Raw genomic sequence first — 18275 nt, 5'->3', positions numbered from 1 at the left:
AGAAGTCATCACCTTCGAAGGGGACAACTTCTAGATCGGTGGGATGTGACAACTTTGCCCCAGTCCGGAGTTCAGTTGGGATTTTTTTTTTTGTCTGAACGCAGGAGCAGCGCACATTTATGACTGCTACACAATTAATTTTTGTATTGGACTGGTCCATACCCATGAGCTCACCGCTCTCAGACCGCCATGAGCGGTATCGCTCTCCAAAATGCCCAATCCTCATCTCCACCAACTTAACCTTTTGAAGGTTTCCCATCAGCCCGGTCTCTCCACAGTTGTTGGGTACTGCCGACTAATATAGGGGCCTTTAAACTTAAATGGGCATCCGGGTTAAAATAAGTTAAGTCTAGAGGCACACACAGATGAAACTGGGCAGTGCCTGGCAATTTTAGAAGCAGCTCAATTGACACGTATGGAGGCAGCGACTTTCCTCTGTGCATGGGGGAGTCGGGAGAGAAAGCCATCAGCTGAACTGTGGGTTGAAAGTTCTCATGTGTAAGGCCAGTTTTAAAAACGGTTTTCCGGTGAAAATAAATTATCACCGCACCTTAAGGATAGTCGATCACTTGTTGATCGGTGGGGGTCCAGCTGCTGAGTTCTCAACCGATCAACAGAACATGCTACTTTTATCCCAGTTAGAATGGAGTGGCGGAGTGCATGCTTGATGGCAGCCCCATAAGGAATGAATGGAGTGGCGGAGTGCATGCTTGACGGCAGCGCCATAGGGAATGAATGGAGTGGCGGAGTGCATGCTTGACGGCAGCCCCATAGGAAATGAATGGAGTGGCGGAGTGCATGCTTGACAGCAACGCCGTAGGGAATGAATGGAGTAGCGAAGTGCATGCTTGACGGCAGCCCCATAGGGAATGAATGGAGTGGGGGAGTGCATGCTTGACGGCAGCGCCATAGGGAATGAATGGAGTGGCGGAGTGCATGCTTGACGGCAGCCCCATAGGGAATGAATGGAGTGGTGGAGTGCATGCTTGACGGCAGCGCCATAGGGAATGAATGGAGTGGCGGAGTGCATGCTTGACGGCAGCGCCATAGGGAATGAATGGAGTGGCGGAGTACATGCTTGACGGCAGCGCCATAGGGAATGAATGGAGTGGCGGAGTGCATGCTTGACGGCAGCGCCATAGGGAATGAATGGAGTGGCGGAGTGCATGCTTGACGGCAGCGCCATAGGGAATGAATGAAGTGGCGCATGCGTGACGGCAGCCCCATAGGGAATGAATATAGTGGCAGAGTGCATGCTTCATAGCAGTCCTTAGGGAATGAATGGAGTGGCGGAGTGTTGCACTTCGCTATTTCCAGCAGTCTCAGGGCATGAATGAAATGGTAGTTGGGTGACTATTTTGTAACAGGAATAAGAGTTCCACATTTTGCCCATTGGTGAGGGTCTCAGTAGTCGGAGCTCCAGTCAAGTTATCACCCATCCGTCGGATAGGTGGTAACTTGTTTTCACTGGACAGCCCCCTTTAAGTTTTTTAAGTGGTTCTATATGTTCACAAGGTTAATTACGGTATCTAATAAATTATTTTTTAAAAAATCCAGGGCTTATTAACTCATGAAATTACTGAATTTAGTATATAAGTTTTTTATAAATAAATCAGAGCATGCAAAAAAAACACTATAAACCAAGTGGATGAAATTAAAAGTTGGAGAACTTTCTGAATATTAATGTTATAATAATCTAATAAACTGTTTATTTGCTGCACTATACAACTACAAAACGTCATTACAATACAAAGGTAAAAGGTGGTCTTTACCCTCCCATCCTTGTCCACTCCTGCAATCTGTCCTGTAGCAATTCGGATTTTGTCTGGATGGAGGGCGATACTGCACCGGGCAAAAAAAGACAAAAAGATCAACATTGACAGAACGGTCTCTGCAGAAACAAATGGCTGCAATGTCATGTTTCACGTTCACACGACATCTCCATTAAACTGAGACCACCACAACTTGTACGTCCTCCTTACAAATTCAGCAATGGCTATGCTTCCTACACGAACAATCCCTTTACTGAAGTCCCAGTGTCAGAAGCATAGCAGCTTTTCTTCCTAAAAACAGCACCACCTTTGTACATAGGCTGTGTGTGGTACTGCAGCGAAGCTCCTAGAGCCGAGAAGCAAAACCAAACAAACCCCCTAGACATGTATCCGGGTAAAGAGCAGCCATGTGTTCCTAAACTTGTACTGATTTAATGATTAGAGCGTTTCGGCCCTTATTGACCAGATACTTGGTGAAGGAAAAGTTTTTCAAAGTAAGTTTTCTTTGAAACTAACATGCACGACTGCAATTCAGCCCACCCGTGGTTTAGGCAGCATCAATGCACATGGTCGTGTACAAATGGCTTTTTTTTTATTAATTAGCAAAGAAAAGTGTAAAAAAACACATTACAGTAAAAAAATAAATAAAAAGTACATCTTACCATTTGACGCAATCTGTGTGACCCAGATAATGCCGCTGTGTTCTCTCCTCGTAGTTGAACAGTACAACAACAGACGCTATGAAGTATACAATTTCCCCGGTAGGGAGGAGGTAGACATTAGCACGACAGTCTCTACCACGATAGCCGTATCTAACGCGCTCGGTTAAGGCGAAGACAAATCATAAGAAAATAAAACAAAGACCTCAGACGCAGAAACTGTCTACACCAACGATATCACACTCACAAATGTAGACACTTCTGTCGCGTCATTCTCATTTAATGTACTGGTACCAAACCATAGGTAACAATCATCAGAGGTGCAACCAGTTAAGTGAAAGGGAACAGTTCTCTTGCTAAAAAAATCCCAATCAACACTGCAAGGACAGGGCACTACAGAGAATCTGCCACTGCATTTCACAATGCATAGCATAAAACTCACACCTGATGAGGCTGGCATACTTACCTACATCAGAATGGCTGCATGATCCCGATATTATAAGGAGCGCTCAATGACTCTTGATACAGAATGAAAAGTAACAGGGAGGAGGGACACTGAGGAGCTGTCAATCCAGCAAGGTGGGCAGAGATTCAATGGAACCAGGGAGAAGAGGCACTGAAAATATCAGGTTATATAGGCGAAGAATTAACGGCAGCAGGGGGGAGAGGCACTGAAAATATCAGGTTATATTGGTGGAGATGCAATGGCAGCAGGGAGGAGAGGCACTGAAAATATTAGGTTACATAGGCGGAGATCCAACAGCAGCAGGGAGGAGAGGCACTGAAAATATCAGGTTACATAGGCGGAGATCCAACAGCAGCAGGGAGGAGAGGCACTGAAAATATCAGGTTACATAGGCAGAGGTTCAATGGCAGCGGGGAGGAGAGGCACTGAAAATATCAGGTTACATAGGCGGAGGTTCAACGGCAGCAGGGAGGAGAGGCACTGAAAATATCAGGTTACATAGGCGGAGATTCAACGGCAGCAGGGAGGAGAGGCACTGAAAATATCAGGTCACAGGCGGAGATTCAACAGCAGCAGGGAGGAGAGGCACTGAAAATATCAGGTCACATAGGCAGAGATTCAACAGCAGCAGGGAGGAGAGGCACTGATAATATCAGGTTATATTGGTGGAGATGCAATGGCAGCAGGGAGGAGAGGCACTGAAAAGATCAGGTTATATTGGTGGTGATTTAAAGGCAGCAGAGGGGAGAGGCACTGAAATTATCAGGTTACACAGGTGGAGATTCAACAGCAGCAGGAAGGAGAGGCACTGAAAATATCAGGTTACATAGGCAGAGATTCAACAGCAGCAGGGAGGAGAGGCACGGAAAATATCATAGAATGGTAGAGTTGGAAGGGACCACCTGCGTCACCTGGTCCAACCCCCTGCTGAAAGCAGGATTCACCATATCTCCCAGACAGGTGTCTGTCCAGCCTCTGTTTGAAGGCTTCCATTGAAGGAGAACTCACCACGGCAGCCTGTTCCACTCATTGATCACCCTGTCGAAAAGTTGTTTCTAATATCTAATCTTTCTCCTCCCATTGAGTTTCATCCCATTGCTTCTAGTCTTTCCTTGTGCAAATGAGAATAATGATCCTTCTACAACTTGACAGCCCTTGAGATATTTGTAGACAGCTATTATGTCTCCTCTCAGTCTTTTTTGCAAGCTAAACATTCCCAAATCCTGTAACCGTTCCGCACAGAACATGGTTTGCAGACCGGTCACCATTCTGGTCGCTCTTTTCGGAACTTGCTCCAGTTTGTTGATGTCTTTTTTTAAAATGTGGTGCCCAAAACTGGACACAGTATTCCAGATGAGGTCTGACCAAAGAGGAGTAGAGGGCAATAATGACTTTGCGTGATCTAGACTGTATGCTTCTGTTAATACATCCCAGAATTGTATTTGCCTTTTTTGCTGCTGCATCACACTGTTGACTCATGTTCAGTTTATGATCGGTTAGTATACCCAAGTCTTTTTCACACGTGCTATTGCTTAGCCATATGCCTCCCATTCTGTATATGTTTTTTTCATTTTTATTGCCCAGATGTAGTACTTTGCATTTTTCCCTGTTCAGAACCATTCTGTTAGTTGCTGCCCACTGCTCCAGTTTATTTATATCTTTTGAATCCTCTCTCTCTGCTCTAGTATTAGCTATCTCTCCTAGCTTTGTGTCACCAGCAAATTAAATCAGTTTACCCTCAATTCCTTCATCTAAATCATTGATAAAGATGTTGAACAATACACTGCCCAATACAGAGCCATGTGGTACCCCACTTGAGACACTCTTCCAACTGGATGTGCAGCCATTTACGACCACTCTTTGGGTCCGATCAGGTTACATAGGTGGAGATTCAATGGCAGCAGGGAGGAGAGGGACTGAAAATATCAGGTTACATAGGCGGAGATTCAACGGCAGAGTAGGTGGGCAGATATTTCGCACCAGTGAGGTGGGGCACTCAAAAGATGTCAATCAGGCTAGGAGGAGGCTTAGATTCAGAATTAACAGGAAATAGAGACACTAAAGAATAGACAAACATGAGTGGGTGAAGATTCAGCAGCAAGGAGGAGGGGCACTGAAGGGATGTTAATCAAGAGTGGGTGGAGATTCAGCCGCAGAGAGGGAGGCGATACACAGATGTCCACATGGTTGGTGGAGATTCAGCATCAGCCTCATCAGGTCTAAGAACCATCTAATATAAGTGGTTTGTGTTGTAAAACCTTGCTTGAAACCTTGAAGGAGGCCATGAACGTTCTAAACACAAAAATATTATCCAACAACTGTATTCTCAGAATGTTTAAACTATATGTCATATAACATGATGGTCACACAAAAGGATACACCCACTCCAGTTTTAATTTCTCAGGTGGCAGTTCTGTTCTTATGTCTTCATAGTTTTCCACGTCCGAAGGAATGAACATTGTGATTGGTCGGCCTCGCATAAACATCTTAATGTATTCTCCTTCTACAGAAACAAGACAAGAATAGACACTATGGGGTCAGTAGATTTATAAAAAATAAAAAAAAAATCTCGCCCATCAGCCAAGGTGGTACTGCTGAAAAAAGCGGCATTTCTTCACTCTGGTGATCAGTTCTGATGACTAATGATAACAAAATGTCGCTCTCCATCAGATCGTGCCTGACTGGATAGCAGCTATCATGAAGTAGCAGCAAGTCGGCGCATTGTATCATCTACTTGCATTCTTTTTCTTCAGTAATTGAACAGAAATATTTAATACAGTCAAGTATTGGACGTCTCAGGTTTGTTTTAATCAGCTCTGCTTCAATAGAGGTCGGCCCGGCAGCCAATCTTCCTGGACGCCTTATACACACTAGGCTCGGCTGAGCATGCAAGCGATTTCAATGGGAGAGTGACAGGAAACAACCTAGGGGATATCGGACCCAGTTGGAAGAATACAGATCGGCTCCATTGACTATCGCTGAACCATGGATACATTTGGAAAAAGCCAGGATTGGTACCTGCGGGTCACCTGGCTCCATGGAGATGTTCGGAGAAGCCAGGTTGAGACCCTCCGGTCAACTGGCCTTGTACCTGAATGGACTGCCATATCCCTACACTTGTCGTTACCTCCTCTGTTGTGTGTGACAGGTGGAGTAGCCGACCCTGGGAGCTCTAAAGTAACAGCTGCCATTATCCCGGCGATTCAGCGGAAGGGTGAGACTCTGCAATATGCACCATCTTGGTGTATTTTGCTGGGATTGTTTTATGTGTTATCTGCCTGTTGTGATTCAATAAAGCATTGCCACACTGTTTTACCCTCACCCCGAGTTGTCAGAGTAGCGTTCTGCCCACGTTCAAGGGAGAGCGGGCGTTTGGTGGGACAATTCTTGGTCCATGTGGTTCCGGCTAGCAAACCGGGGCACCCGCCGAACCCTCCCCCCCCCCCCCCCCCCCGTGTCTCAACACTAAGAGTTTCAGGGTGTTTGCCCATCCTCGATGCAAGGCGAGAGTTAGGATTTGGTTGGGTGAGAGGCCTCTAACTAGGGTTCTAAGAGGGATCACTGTTACGTTTTGTGAAGAGAGCCAAGCCAAAAGACTTATAAGCCATGCGGCAACACTTTGGCCACCTTCATCAGTTACGGAACTGATCACAAAGACAGACACAGATTGAGGAAATGATAATTTGGCTGGGAGGAGCAGGGAAATGGGATTTGGGCAAAAATGTTTGCAGGACCTTGGTTTCTGCAGTGGGATCAAAGTCCTTATTGTTAGGAAGACCGTGAACAAACCCTCTGACACAAACTAAACAAAAATTATTGTAATTCCCAGTCGTACCAACATTTAAGCCGCCTTGCACGACAACCCCCTTAAAAAAGGCGTTTTAGAAAAGTGAATATAATTTGTAACAGTCTATATATAAGACCCTTCTGGTATGAAAATAAGCGGTGACTAGTATTTAATGGGTTGTGCTGGCACGGACGGGCCTTCTGTTTAACTAATCATGGGGTAAAAAAATATTATCGAATATAAGGAATAATAAAACGAATGAAAGAACCTTCCTATTAATGTCTCCTTATATGAGGTAAGAGATTATAAATACGTTTTAGGACTTTTAAATGTTGGTAAAATACTTTGCGGCTTCAGATATAATCAGATCGCTGCGAATAATTCTGGTATTAAAACCATATATTAGTGGAGGAGGGGTGTGTAATATTGTACAACACGGGCTGTTATTCGAGTCATCGCTTATTAACACGTGCTATATATGCCGCTGGAAAATATGAATATGTGCCCGGGTATTCTATGGCAGTAAAGCCAAGTTTACAAAACGGCCGCCAATGCCCTAATTACATGCAAAACTGCTCTGTATATTAAATATTTACACATTTATGGATTTTTTTTATTTTATATTTTTTTTTAAGCCCATCCCAAAACTTCAGCTTTGTGCTACTTTTCTGTATGGATATATATATTGAGCAGAAAGTCCCTATTCCCAGGTATGTTTATAGCATGAAACATCTACGATAGAGAAGATTGACATTGGGGCGAAGACTACAAAGCAAGAATATAGAGCTGTACGGCGATAACTATTGGTTAAAGAGAACGCGCTCGTATTCGTCGTGACATGTAATTTGATGCTAATCAAAGCTGATACAGAGCACCAAATAGGCTACAAATTGTTAAAGGGGATACGCAACGGGCAAGAAGAATTATTCCAAAGGCTCAAGGTGGAGGGATGTTCACCCTCATTGACCTCCAACTTCTCCACTTATTCAGTTCCCGCTGGTTTCTACTTCCTGGTTCCATCTCAACATTCCGGAGACGTTCACTCAGCCAATCGCTGGTTGCTGCAGTGACACGCCTCAGCTTGTGATTGGCTGAGCACAGATTTCCTACTGTGTCAAGACAGAGCAGGAAGCAGACAATCATGAGAACTGGGTAAGACAGAGGGGAAAAAATAAAAAAAATCAAGAAGAAGTGTGTCGCTTCTCTTATTTTTATTTATTAATTTTTTTTTTATTTCAAACCGAGCCCATTGGGAAATACTTTTTAGCCACTGGGCAACCCTTTTAAAAATTTTAAGAAATTTTACCTGCCTGCCACCAGCAATCGAGGAGGTTCACTGCACAGCAGATTATTGAACTCAATGAGAGTTGTGCAATCCATACGCAGTAATTTCCCCCTGACAGAGGCGCTATGGCAGAGGCGCTACTTCGTATTAGCCAATTTTGGAAAAATTTATATAAAAATAAAAAAGTTAAAAAACGTACTTGTGGCCCTGCCATTAACATTTTCTTTACCATACAAGTCTAAGGGTACCGTCACACAGTGCAATTTTCATCGCTACAACGGTACGATCCGTGACGCTCCAGCGTCGTAACAATATCGCTCCAGCGTCGTAGACTGCTGTCACACTTTGCAATCTACGACACTGGAGCGATAATTTCATGACGTATGTGCGATGTAGAAGCCGTTGGTTACTATGCGCACATCGTATACGATATATGTTACACCATGCGATCATGCCGCCACAGCGGGACACTAGACCAGGGGTCCCCAACTCCAGTCCTCAAGGCCCACCAACAGGTCATGTTTTCAGGATTTCCTTTGCATTGCACAGGTGATGCAATTATTACCTGGGCAAGACTAAGGAAATCCTGAAAACATGACATGTTGGTGGGCCTTGAGGACTGGAGTTGGGGACCCCTGCACTAGACGACGAAAGAAAGTTTCAAACGATCTGCTACGACGTACGATTCTCAGCGGGGTCCCTGATCGCAGGAGCGTGTCAGACACTGCGATATCGTAACTATATCGCTCGAACGTCACGAATCGTGCCGTCGTAGCAATCAAAATTGCACTGTGTGACGGTACCCTAAGTCCTACATCTATCTACATGCGTAATTTTTTAAAGTTGTAGACCCTTTTTTTGGTCAAAGGGCAACTAGTATACCCAAAAAATGGGTTAAAAAATGGTTAAAACCACCAAGTTGTATAATTGCCTTTATCTTAAATTGCCAGTGTGATTTACTCTCAGGATTCAGAAGAGTTACAGAATGTTTTTTTTTTTTGCTTAATAGATGGAAAGCAAAATAAAAAATAAAAAAATCACCAAAGAGTCACTTTCTATGCAATAAATTAGGGCCAAGAGGTGCCCTGGGAGATCTATAGGTCAAATGCACATTCATAGTAATCTATTTGGAGATTGATCTCTACTAATTCTATTATCACAGTCTACAGGAAACTAAAAAAAAAAAAAAGACTGTCCATGTAGCTTACGCACTATAGAAAAAAAAATACAAAGGAAGTAAATAAAAACAAAAAAATGACAAAAATCTCAAAAATCGGTCAGCTTTTACCTGTATGAAGTTTCACAATAGATATCACTGGACATGCATACAGAGGCATGCACAGAGCAGAGATTGCATGCTAAAGCAGAGTTTGCAGGAGGAAGATAAAAGCAGATTTTAGGTCAATTTTAGAAATAAAATGAAGGCAGAATATATGAAGGTTGTTTAGTTTCTGTCAGTGAAGCCAGCAGGAAGCCAGAGCAGTACCAGCAATAGTCATCTATGGAAGGGAGAGCTTTCCTTTATATCCAGACTTTACAACATGCAGAACACTTGGTTAGCTTGGAGTGTGGAGCTTCTATCGCTACTATTAGGCCTCGTTCACACGGTCAGTATTTGGTCAGTATTTTACATCAGTATTAGGTAAGACAAAACGAAAAGGAAACGTATAATAGAAACACGTCACCACTTCTGGATGTAAAATACTGACCACATACTGAACGAGGCCTAATTCTGATGCTATGATGAGGTCATCTGATGGGAAAGAAAAAGAGGCAGAAATCTAGAGCCGGGACCCCATAAATGCCCAGGCACATCCCTTGTTCTCAGCTTAAAAATGGCCACTTCTGCATTAATATAATGGAGACTTCTGGAAATTTGTTTGGGACTATTAAAACCAGCAAACTCTAAATACTAATAAGGTTTAAGTTTCTGGACATCGATGTGACTTTTTGAGACTAGCCACCTTACACCACCATGTAGTTCCAGAATCCTGTGCCATAATGTTATACTTATTAAAAAAAAATCTTTATCATGATGGTCCGAATTAATTTTATATTACACATCTATAAAAAAAAAAAAACCTTTATAGGAAAAAAAAAAATACACTGCTCAAATAAGGGGAACACTGAAATAACACATCCTAGATCTGAATGAATGAAATATTCTCATTGAATATTTTGTTCTGTACAAAGTTGAATGTGCTGACAACAAAATCACACAAATCAATGGAAATCAAATTTATTAACCAATGGAGGCCTGGATTTGGAACGATACTCTAAATCAAAGAGGAAAATCAAATTACAGGCGATTCAACTACAGTGGAAATGCCTCAAAACAAGGAAATGATGTTCAGTAGTGTGTGTGGCCTCCACGTGCCTGTATGATCTCCCTACAACGCCTGGGCATGCTTCTGATGAGGCGGCGGACGGTCTCCTGAGGGATCTCTTCCCAGACATGGACTAAAGCATCAGCCAACTCCTGGATAGCCTGTGGTGAAACGTGACATTGGTGGATGGAGCAAGACATGATGTCCCAGATGTGTTTAATTGGTTTCAGGTCTGGGGAAAGGTCGGGCCAGTCCATAGCTTCAATGCCTTCATCTTGCAGGAACTGCTGATACACTCCAGCCACATGAGGTCTGGCATTGTCCTGCATTAGGAGGAACCCAGGGCCAACTGCACCAGCATATGGGTCTCACAAGGGGTCTGAGGATCTCATCTCGGCACCTATTGGCAGTCAGGCTACCTCTGGTGAGCACATGGAGGGCTGTTCGGCCCTCCAAGGAAATGCCACCCCACACCATTACTGACCCACTGCCAAACTGGTCATGCTGAAGGATGTTGCAGGCAGCAGATCGCTCTCCACGGCATCTCCAGACTCTGTCACATCTGTCACATGTACTCAGTATGAACCCGCTTTCATCTGTGAAGAGCACAGGGCGCCAGTGACAAATTTGCCAATCCTGGTGTTCTGTGACAAATGGCAAGCGTCCTGCATGGTGTTGGGCTGTGAGCACGACCCCCATCTGTGGACATCGGGCACTCAGACCATCCTCATGGAGTCGGTTTCTAACTATTTGTGCAGACACATGCACATTTGTGGCCTGCTGGAGGTCATTTTGCAGGGCTCTGGCAGTGCTCCTCCTGTTCCTCCTTGCACAAAGGCTGAGGTAGCAGTCCTGCTGCTGGGTCGTTGCCCTCCTACGGGCCCCCTCCACGTCTCCTGGGTTACTGGCCTGTCTCCTGGTAGCGCCTCCAGCCTCTGGACACTACGCTGACAGACACAGCAAACCTTCTTGTCACTGCTCGCATTGATGTGCCATCCTGGATGAGCTGCACTACCTGAGCCACTTGTGTGGGTTATAGAGTCCATCTCATGCTACCACGAGTGTGAAAGCACAACCAACATTCAAAAGTGACCAAAACATCAGCCAGAAAGCATTGGTACTGAGATGTGGTCTGTGGTCCCCACCTGCAGAACCACTCCTTTATTGAGAGTATCTTGATAATTGCCAATAAGTTCCATCTGTTGTCTATTCCATTTGCACAACAGCATGTGAAATTGTCAATCAGCGTTGCTTCCTAAGTGGACAGTTTGATTTCACAGAAGTTTGATTTACTTGGAGTTATATTCTGTTTAAGTGTTCCCTTTATTTTTTTGAGCAGTGTATACAAAAATGTGATGGTTTATAGTCACCACTAGAGGGAGGTGTGGAGATGTCCTAATACTGGGGTATTAGAAAAATCAATGTGTGAAGTGCCCGCAGTGAGCTCCCTCTAGTGGTGACTATAGGCAGTTAGAATTTAACAGTTTAACTCCAGGTCTCTGTAGGCGACTTGGAGCACAAAAGAAGAGCACTGACCATCAATAAGCCATCAGGGTGAACGTTAGCCCTGATGAAGGAGCAAAGGTTACAGCTGACGAGCAGCCGCTCATTGGCTGCAGCGAGCATGTGATACAGGAAGTCATGGCTATCTCCGAGAATAGTGGAGCAGAAACTGATGCAGGTGGTGAGTACCATTTTAATTGCAGTTTTCAAATCGGGCGTTAAAGGGCTGCTTAATTTTGGACGTAAACCTGCAAACCAGTCTTATCAATTTGAAAACCAAGTCATTCCCAAATGTCCATATTTTCATCAGCCCAATTTCTGCTCTGTGGGGCTGAAAACGTATAATCAACTCTTGGGTTTCAACACCCGGGAGTGGCAACTTAACGCGATGGAAGGGTACTCCGATATCATCAGCTAATTGGTGGTGGTACCAGATGTTGGACCCCCACTGATCTAATTATTGATGAGCGAACATGCTGGGATAAGGTGTTATCTGAGCATGCTCGGGTGCTAACCGAGTGTCTTTGGCGTGTTCGAACAGTATGATCGAGTCTCTGCGGCTGCATGTCTCGTGGATGTTTGGCAGCTGCAACACATGCAGGGATGGCCTTAAAAACAGGTGCAATTCCTGCATGTGTTGTGCCTGTCGAACAGCAGCAAAACATGCAGCCGCGGGGACTTGAACATATTTTTCGAGCACGCTGAGCATGCTCAGATAACACCATATCCGAGAACGTTCGCTCACCACTATGGATGAGCAATCTTCATAGTTTTATGTACGAAGGCTTCTTTTACACATACCGTTGTTTTGCGGCCCCAATAGATTTCACGGCATGCCGTGAGGGCTGTATTTACGGCCATGATAAAAGATCGAGCCGGCTCGATCTTTTTCACAGCTTACGGACACAGCCCTCATTGAAAATCAATGGTGCACCGTGACTTCCGTTTTTGCAGACCGCCGTTTTTTTTTTTTTCCCCCAATACTAGTTCCATAGTATTGGAAACCCGAAAAACGGTGATCCTCAAGTTTTTTGCAGTCCGTTATTGCGGCGATACGGCCCACAATAACAGGCCCCAAAAAACACGGTATGTGTAAAAGAAGCCTTAAACAGATGTGTCAGGAAGTAGTGAGAACGGAACGACCAGGGAATGGACGGGATCGCTTATGTAATTGATAGCACTAGTCAAAGTCTCCATGCCAAAGATATTTCTAAATTAGGTGCAGAAAAAAAAAGAAGCAAAATCAAGAAGGTTAAGAAAGTGGAAAAGGCCAAGCTGCAGAGTCTAAGGCTGAATCTTACCTTGGCTGTTTTTTTCTCTTGTCGACATTTTTGCTGGTTTTGAGACAGAAGTAAAACTACTTTAAAAAATCAAGTCAGCGCTCCGGTCTGCTTAGCATGTAATCGTGCGGCTACTTTTTTGTACTTTTATGTCAAAATGAACAATTAAAATAGAAAACACACATATGAGTTATGTATCCGTGTGTTACAACGTGTCTTATGGCGGAAAAAAAGAAAAAGGAAACTAAAAAGAAACGTGATGCTGCTTGTTTAAGTTACATGAACAGAATCTCGAGAAAATAAGGAACCACAATGGTGTAAAAAAAGAAAGAGAACTGCACAGTCTGAGTTTGGGTGTTTACCTGGGCTGACGACAAAATCTTTATTCCTGAAAACAAAAATAATTGGGCGTTACTTGAATGTTTCACAAGGTAAAGCAGCTGGGAGCAGCCTGAAAACATGAGCGATGCGACGGATACCTTCAGTTAGCGGGGGTCCCGGATGCTGCTCGGTGGTAATAAGATGGGCCAGAACACAGAAAAAGGCAAATCATTTTACCCTTTCATGAACTACTATCAACTGCCCATTTTCTTCCATATTGGGACGCGCCGTCATGTCTACCGCCGCATCGTGCACTGGCCCTTATTCTAATGTATAGGACAAGTGACTTTATAAGGTTGAGAATTGGAGAAGAAAGGTTTCCGAGAAGTCTCGTTCCCAATCTTTAGGGCATGTAAACATGACCGCGATCAGCCACCGAAAAAGACAATCGCTCATTGGTCAGCTGATCGCATCCTTTATGTTGGTATCAAAATAATAGCTGTAGGCAGCGAACCTCCTCGTGTAAACAAGGAAAAGGTATGTGGACTGAAAAACCGTCCCATACAGGTTCACAAAAAAACGGCTTTTAAACGGGCACCAATCTACTTGTTATACAGCATCATCAATCAATGTTAATTTGGGCAGGAATCTTCCAGTTTAGCCGTTTTTTGTTTTTTTTCCAAGACCCCTCTGCTTCAGTGGGGGTGCGATGCAAATACCTTACAAAGCCAATTGACAAGAGTGACTTTTTTGCTAAGTTTTGCCTAAAACTTTGCAGAATTCACTGTCATTCCGCCGCTAATGCACATAAATTGGGTACTTAACAGGATTGTCCAGGTTTGGCCCGAAAAGCTGCAGTCATTGACTTGTGAATCCTATCAGTGCGAATATTGCATGCTGTCAGGATTCTCTGTGTCGACCGCAAAGGCTGAGCAATCGTGTGACCACAAGTATGCCAATTCATCATGCACGTCTAGTCTGACTGTGGCCGGAAGTATGCATATCGCACACTTGCAGTCGCATTACCACCCAGTCTCGCTGCCGCCGAAGAATCCTGACATTGTGCACAGTGCACGTTGTGAGGATTCACAAGTCTGCAATCACTGAATAACTGCAGATTTCCGTGCAAACCTGTATAACCCCTTTAATGATCCCCTTGTGATCTAGAAAAAAAATAAATCTGCACTGAATAATATACACCCAGCGTGTTTGTTATAATGTATGACAGAAGCAGTGGATTAACCCATTGAATGATAAGGAAACTCCTCAGGTTCTCAAAAAAATTCAACGGACCATCACGTGGCAAACCCGTTCCATTTAAAAATGGCTGGACCCTTCTCTAAAATGCCCATATTCCCTGGGAATAGAGGTTACCCTCCTCTACAAGGCGCAAATGCACACTTTACAGACAGATGGAAAAAAAAGTCAAGTAAATTAACTTTGCAGAACTCTCCTACAAAAGGAGAAAAAGCGGCACTGAGCGGTGATCTAGTTTAAGAACTTTTTTTCCCACTGACTTTTTTAACTTAATACTTACTTGTCAGACGGTTTGCTCGACTTTGAAATTAATTTTGGCGCGGAGGGCACCCTCATGAGCCTGTTTCGACTGTCCTCTGAACTGTCCCACGTGTGGTGCGATTTGTCTCCCGTGTGGGCTCGTTTTACACTGGAAAAAAAAAAAAAAAGGGAAGAACAAAATAAATTAATTTTTTTAAGTGATTTCTGTAAGACGGACGGAATAGAACATGGATTAATAAAGGCCGCGCTAGAAAAAGAAAGCTGGTTACAAGAAATCCATGCAGAGGAGCGGAACATAGCAACGCACAGCAATAAGTAACTGAGGAAGCCTTGAGACCCACAGCAAAGCCCCTGACAAGGACTCGCCTCCAGTCCAGGGACCTATGGAGACTTGAAGGGTGGCTCAAAGAGTAACTAAATTTTGATTTTTGATTACCCTCCAGGCACTGCAAAGTTCTGGATTCTTGTGATATACTTCATTACCTGATTTTGCTTCCTTCTCTCCGAAACGTTATACAGCAGTGTTTTACATGGCAAGTTCATATTCTTTAAAAGCTGCTTTTATCTGCTGCTCATCAAAGATCTGTACAGTATACTCTAACAGTACATATAGAGATTTCCAAGTACAGGGTTGAGAGCAATGAGGCTCAGACAGGGGTAATCCCATACAAGTAAATTTCTAGCGAGGTACATGCCATTAATAAGTTGCACCAAATTCATTAAGTGGCGCGTGCCTCTTAATGAACTTGGAGCACCTTATTCCTCAAGGGCCCTATTTAAGACTGACCTGTTCAAATTATTTGGGACCATGGAGTATGGATTTTGAGAAGCAGCAGTTGAAAGCAACTTCTAAAGGTGAATCAACTGGCCATGTGAAAAAGCATTGCCTTAGTATTTGGGAAAGAAGAAAGCAAAATAAGACACTGAAGTAAATTACTAAAATGTATAATTTTACAATTCCTGAAGGATAATTTTTATCTAGACGTTACTCTTTAAAGAACAGGATAAACAAGCTGATGACAGGAATTGACATATTGGGACGGCAGTCAATTCATAAAAGTATGGTTAGAACAATGGTCACTTTCTGGGGTGCTTCATAATTCCGATCAATGGTGGATCAAGCAGCCTCCAAAGAAGCCACACTAGAAGAAACATCGAAGGTCACATTGATAGGACTCAATCAAATGCTTATCCTAGCGATATGCAAAAGTTCTGGTTTGGCTTTTTATTACAAGTTACGTGGCTAGGCCATGTAAAGGGTCATTATTGACTAGAGAGACAAGAGAGACAAATCGGGAGTTATTAAAGACGAATAATCAGCAAGCAACAGAGACCTGTAGGCCAGCTTCACAACGAGAGGCCTAAGAATCAGCAAAACAAGAACATGCAACTCCCGATTATACGACTTTTCCCTACAAAGGAAGCAGAAAACCAGAGACCTGAAGCTGCCCCAGGCTGTTGTGTGGCGTCTACTTAGTAATGGATTAGTCTGAGGAATGTGTGAAATCACACGAGCAGAAGAGCGGACACCCAAGCAAGGTTTAGAAGGGTCAATTTTTGAAACCTGATGCAAAAATATTAAAGCATTGCTTTGTGGAAAGAGTTGTAATGATATGAGAAAATACAGAAAAATAAAAGGAAAAAAAAAACCTTTCTTAAACTGGATATAACCAAGGGATTATGGAATATGCCAAGCGGTAAGATGGCCATGCACATTAAGTTTGTTTAGGCCGAACCTGCCAATATCGACCGGTTCCACCAACAGACTAAGGGTACGTTCACACTAGCGTTGTGCTAGTGTGCGTCGGCGCCGCGTCGGGCGACGCACGCGTCATGCGCCCCTATGTTTAACATGGGGGACGCATGCGTTTTTGCTTGTTGCGTTTTGTGACAAATGCGTCTTTTTTGCCGCAAGCGTCGGACCAAGAAAACGCAACAAGTTGCATTTTTCTTGCGTCCGATTTTCGGCAAAAAACGACGCACGCGTCGCAAAACGCAGCGTTTTTGCGTGAGTTTTGCCTCGTTTTTCGGTGCGTTGCGTCGCCGACGCAGCGGCGCACAACGCTAGTCTGAACGTAGCCTAATGCGTATGGGCATGCCAGGTGAAAATGGTCGTGAGAGATCAGGCATGTCCGATTTTGGACTGCCGATACAGTTTTTCTCCCTGAACTTAGAGCCCGGCCGATGTGCCCGTCGGCCGATGTGCCCGTCGGCCATCCCAAGACTTTGGCCGTCCCACGCGTGTGGGGTGGGGGGGGAGCGGGGGGTGTAGTCGGTTGAGACTGCGGTCAGCCGAATGATCTTTCAGATGACAGCCATCTAGTGTGTATGGCTAGCTTTACACAGAAGGTATGGTGTGATTATATCCTGTCAGATGAGAAGACCAGGTTGTAACCTCTCGAAGGATCCTTGAGGTCCTCCAGGTATTATATACGGGGGACGGGGATGGGTGAACATCGGCCCAATCATTACTATTCTGGACCTTCATTTTGGAGGAACTGGATGACCCTTTGATTAGTACAGTGGACCTAGAGACAGAGGGAAATTCAACATTTGATCCTTTTATTTCCAATGAAGCATCAAATTTCTCCTCTTTTCCACTTAAAATATGAACTCTCGGCTGAGCCAAGTTGCTTAGCAGAAAAAGGAATTGGAAAGAAAACAAACAAACGTTTGGCATTTTTTAGCAGACCTTGACCGCGACCTACTGCCTTGATAGGCTCACTTGTAGATTTTGGGCGTTTTACCATCACCTTCTCACAGACGTTTTCTGGTTTGGGATTCTCATCCCTGAAACGCCAACATGACGATCTTACATAAAACACGCGCTTATGAGTCCACTTGAAAGTTATTACGACTATTTAGAGTAGACCGCCACGAGCCCGGTAATGTGTCCCAATATTAACCTTATTTCATGGACGAATGCCAATTGATAAAGTCCAGCTGTGGTTATAAAAAGGGTGAACGGGGACGAGATCTAACGGGAACATTACAAAGCAGTTTACTATTAAAATTAAGACTATAAAACTTGGGAAATAGCGATTTAAAGAAAGAGGAAATATTTAGGCGAGAAAATGCTGGGGCCGATTTACTAAGCTACAGAGATCGGATTTAGAGGGAACCCTACAGGAGAGTCCTGCTCCCCGAACCACGCACAGCGCAGCACCTTGGTGTCTTTGCCGTAGCCCTATCTGGGAATAGCTGCTGCAGAACCTCACACCCCTCCCCCAACTCTTCTCCCACATCTCCATTGGCTCTTAAAGTAGGTTTTCTCTGAAATGCTATGACGCTTCATAGCGGATGGTTTCAAGGAAGTTTATATCCCTCTTTCAATCAGGAAGCCCGAATATACGGAAA

The 18275-nt window shown here is 44.1% G+C and overlaps 1 protein-coding gene across 5 annotated transcripts in view; it reads right to left on the bottom strand.

Annotated features, from left to right (window-relative positions):
* The window catches only part of EML4 (EMAP like 4), a 136628-nt gene that overhangs the window by 25581 nt on the left and 92772 nt on the right, over positions 1-18275 (bottom strand). For all 5 annotated transcript variants that reach the window (XM_069768590.1, XM_069768585.1, XM_069768586.1 and 2 more), the window contains 6 exons: positions 14938-15066; positions 13442-13467; positions 13101-13133; positions 5277-5400; positions 2435-2584; positions 1773-1842 (listed from right to left, as the gene is read on the bottom strand). In XM_069768590.1, the coding sequence (XP_069624691.1) occupies positions 1773-1842; positions 2435-2584; positions 5277-5400; positions 13101-13133; positions 13442-13467; positions 14938-15066 (532 nt within the window). The remainder of the gene's footprint in view (positions 1-1772; positions 1843-2434; positions 2585-5276; positions 5401-13100; positions 13134-13441; positions 13468-14937; positions 15067-18275) is intronic.

This window comes from Ranitomeya imitator, chromosome 5 (assembly GCF_032444005.1).
Source record: "Ranitomeya imitator isolate aRanImi1 chromosome 5, aRanImi1.pri, whole genome shotgun sequence".
Lineage (NCBI taxonomy): Eukaryota > Metazoa > Chordata > Amphibia > Anura > Dendrobatidae > Ranitomeya > Ranitomeya imitator.
The sequence above is the reverse complement of the archived record's forward strand: the minus strand, read 5'-3'. Positions and strand labels throughout refer to the sequence as shown.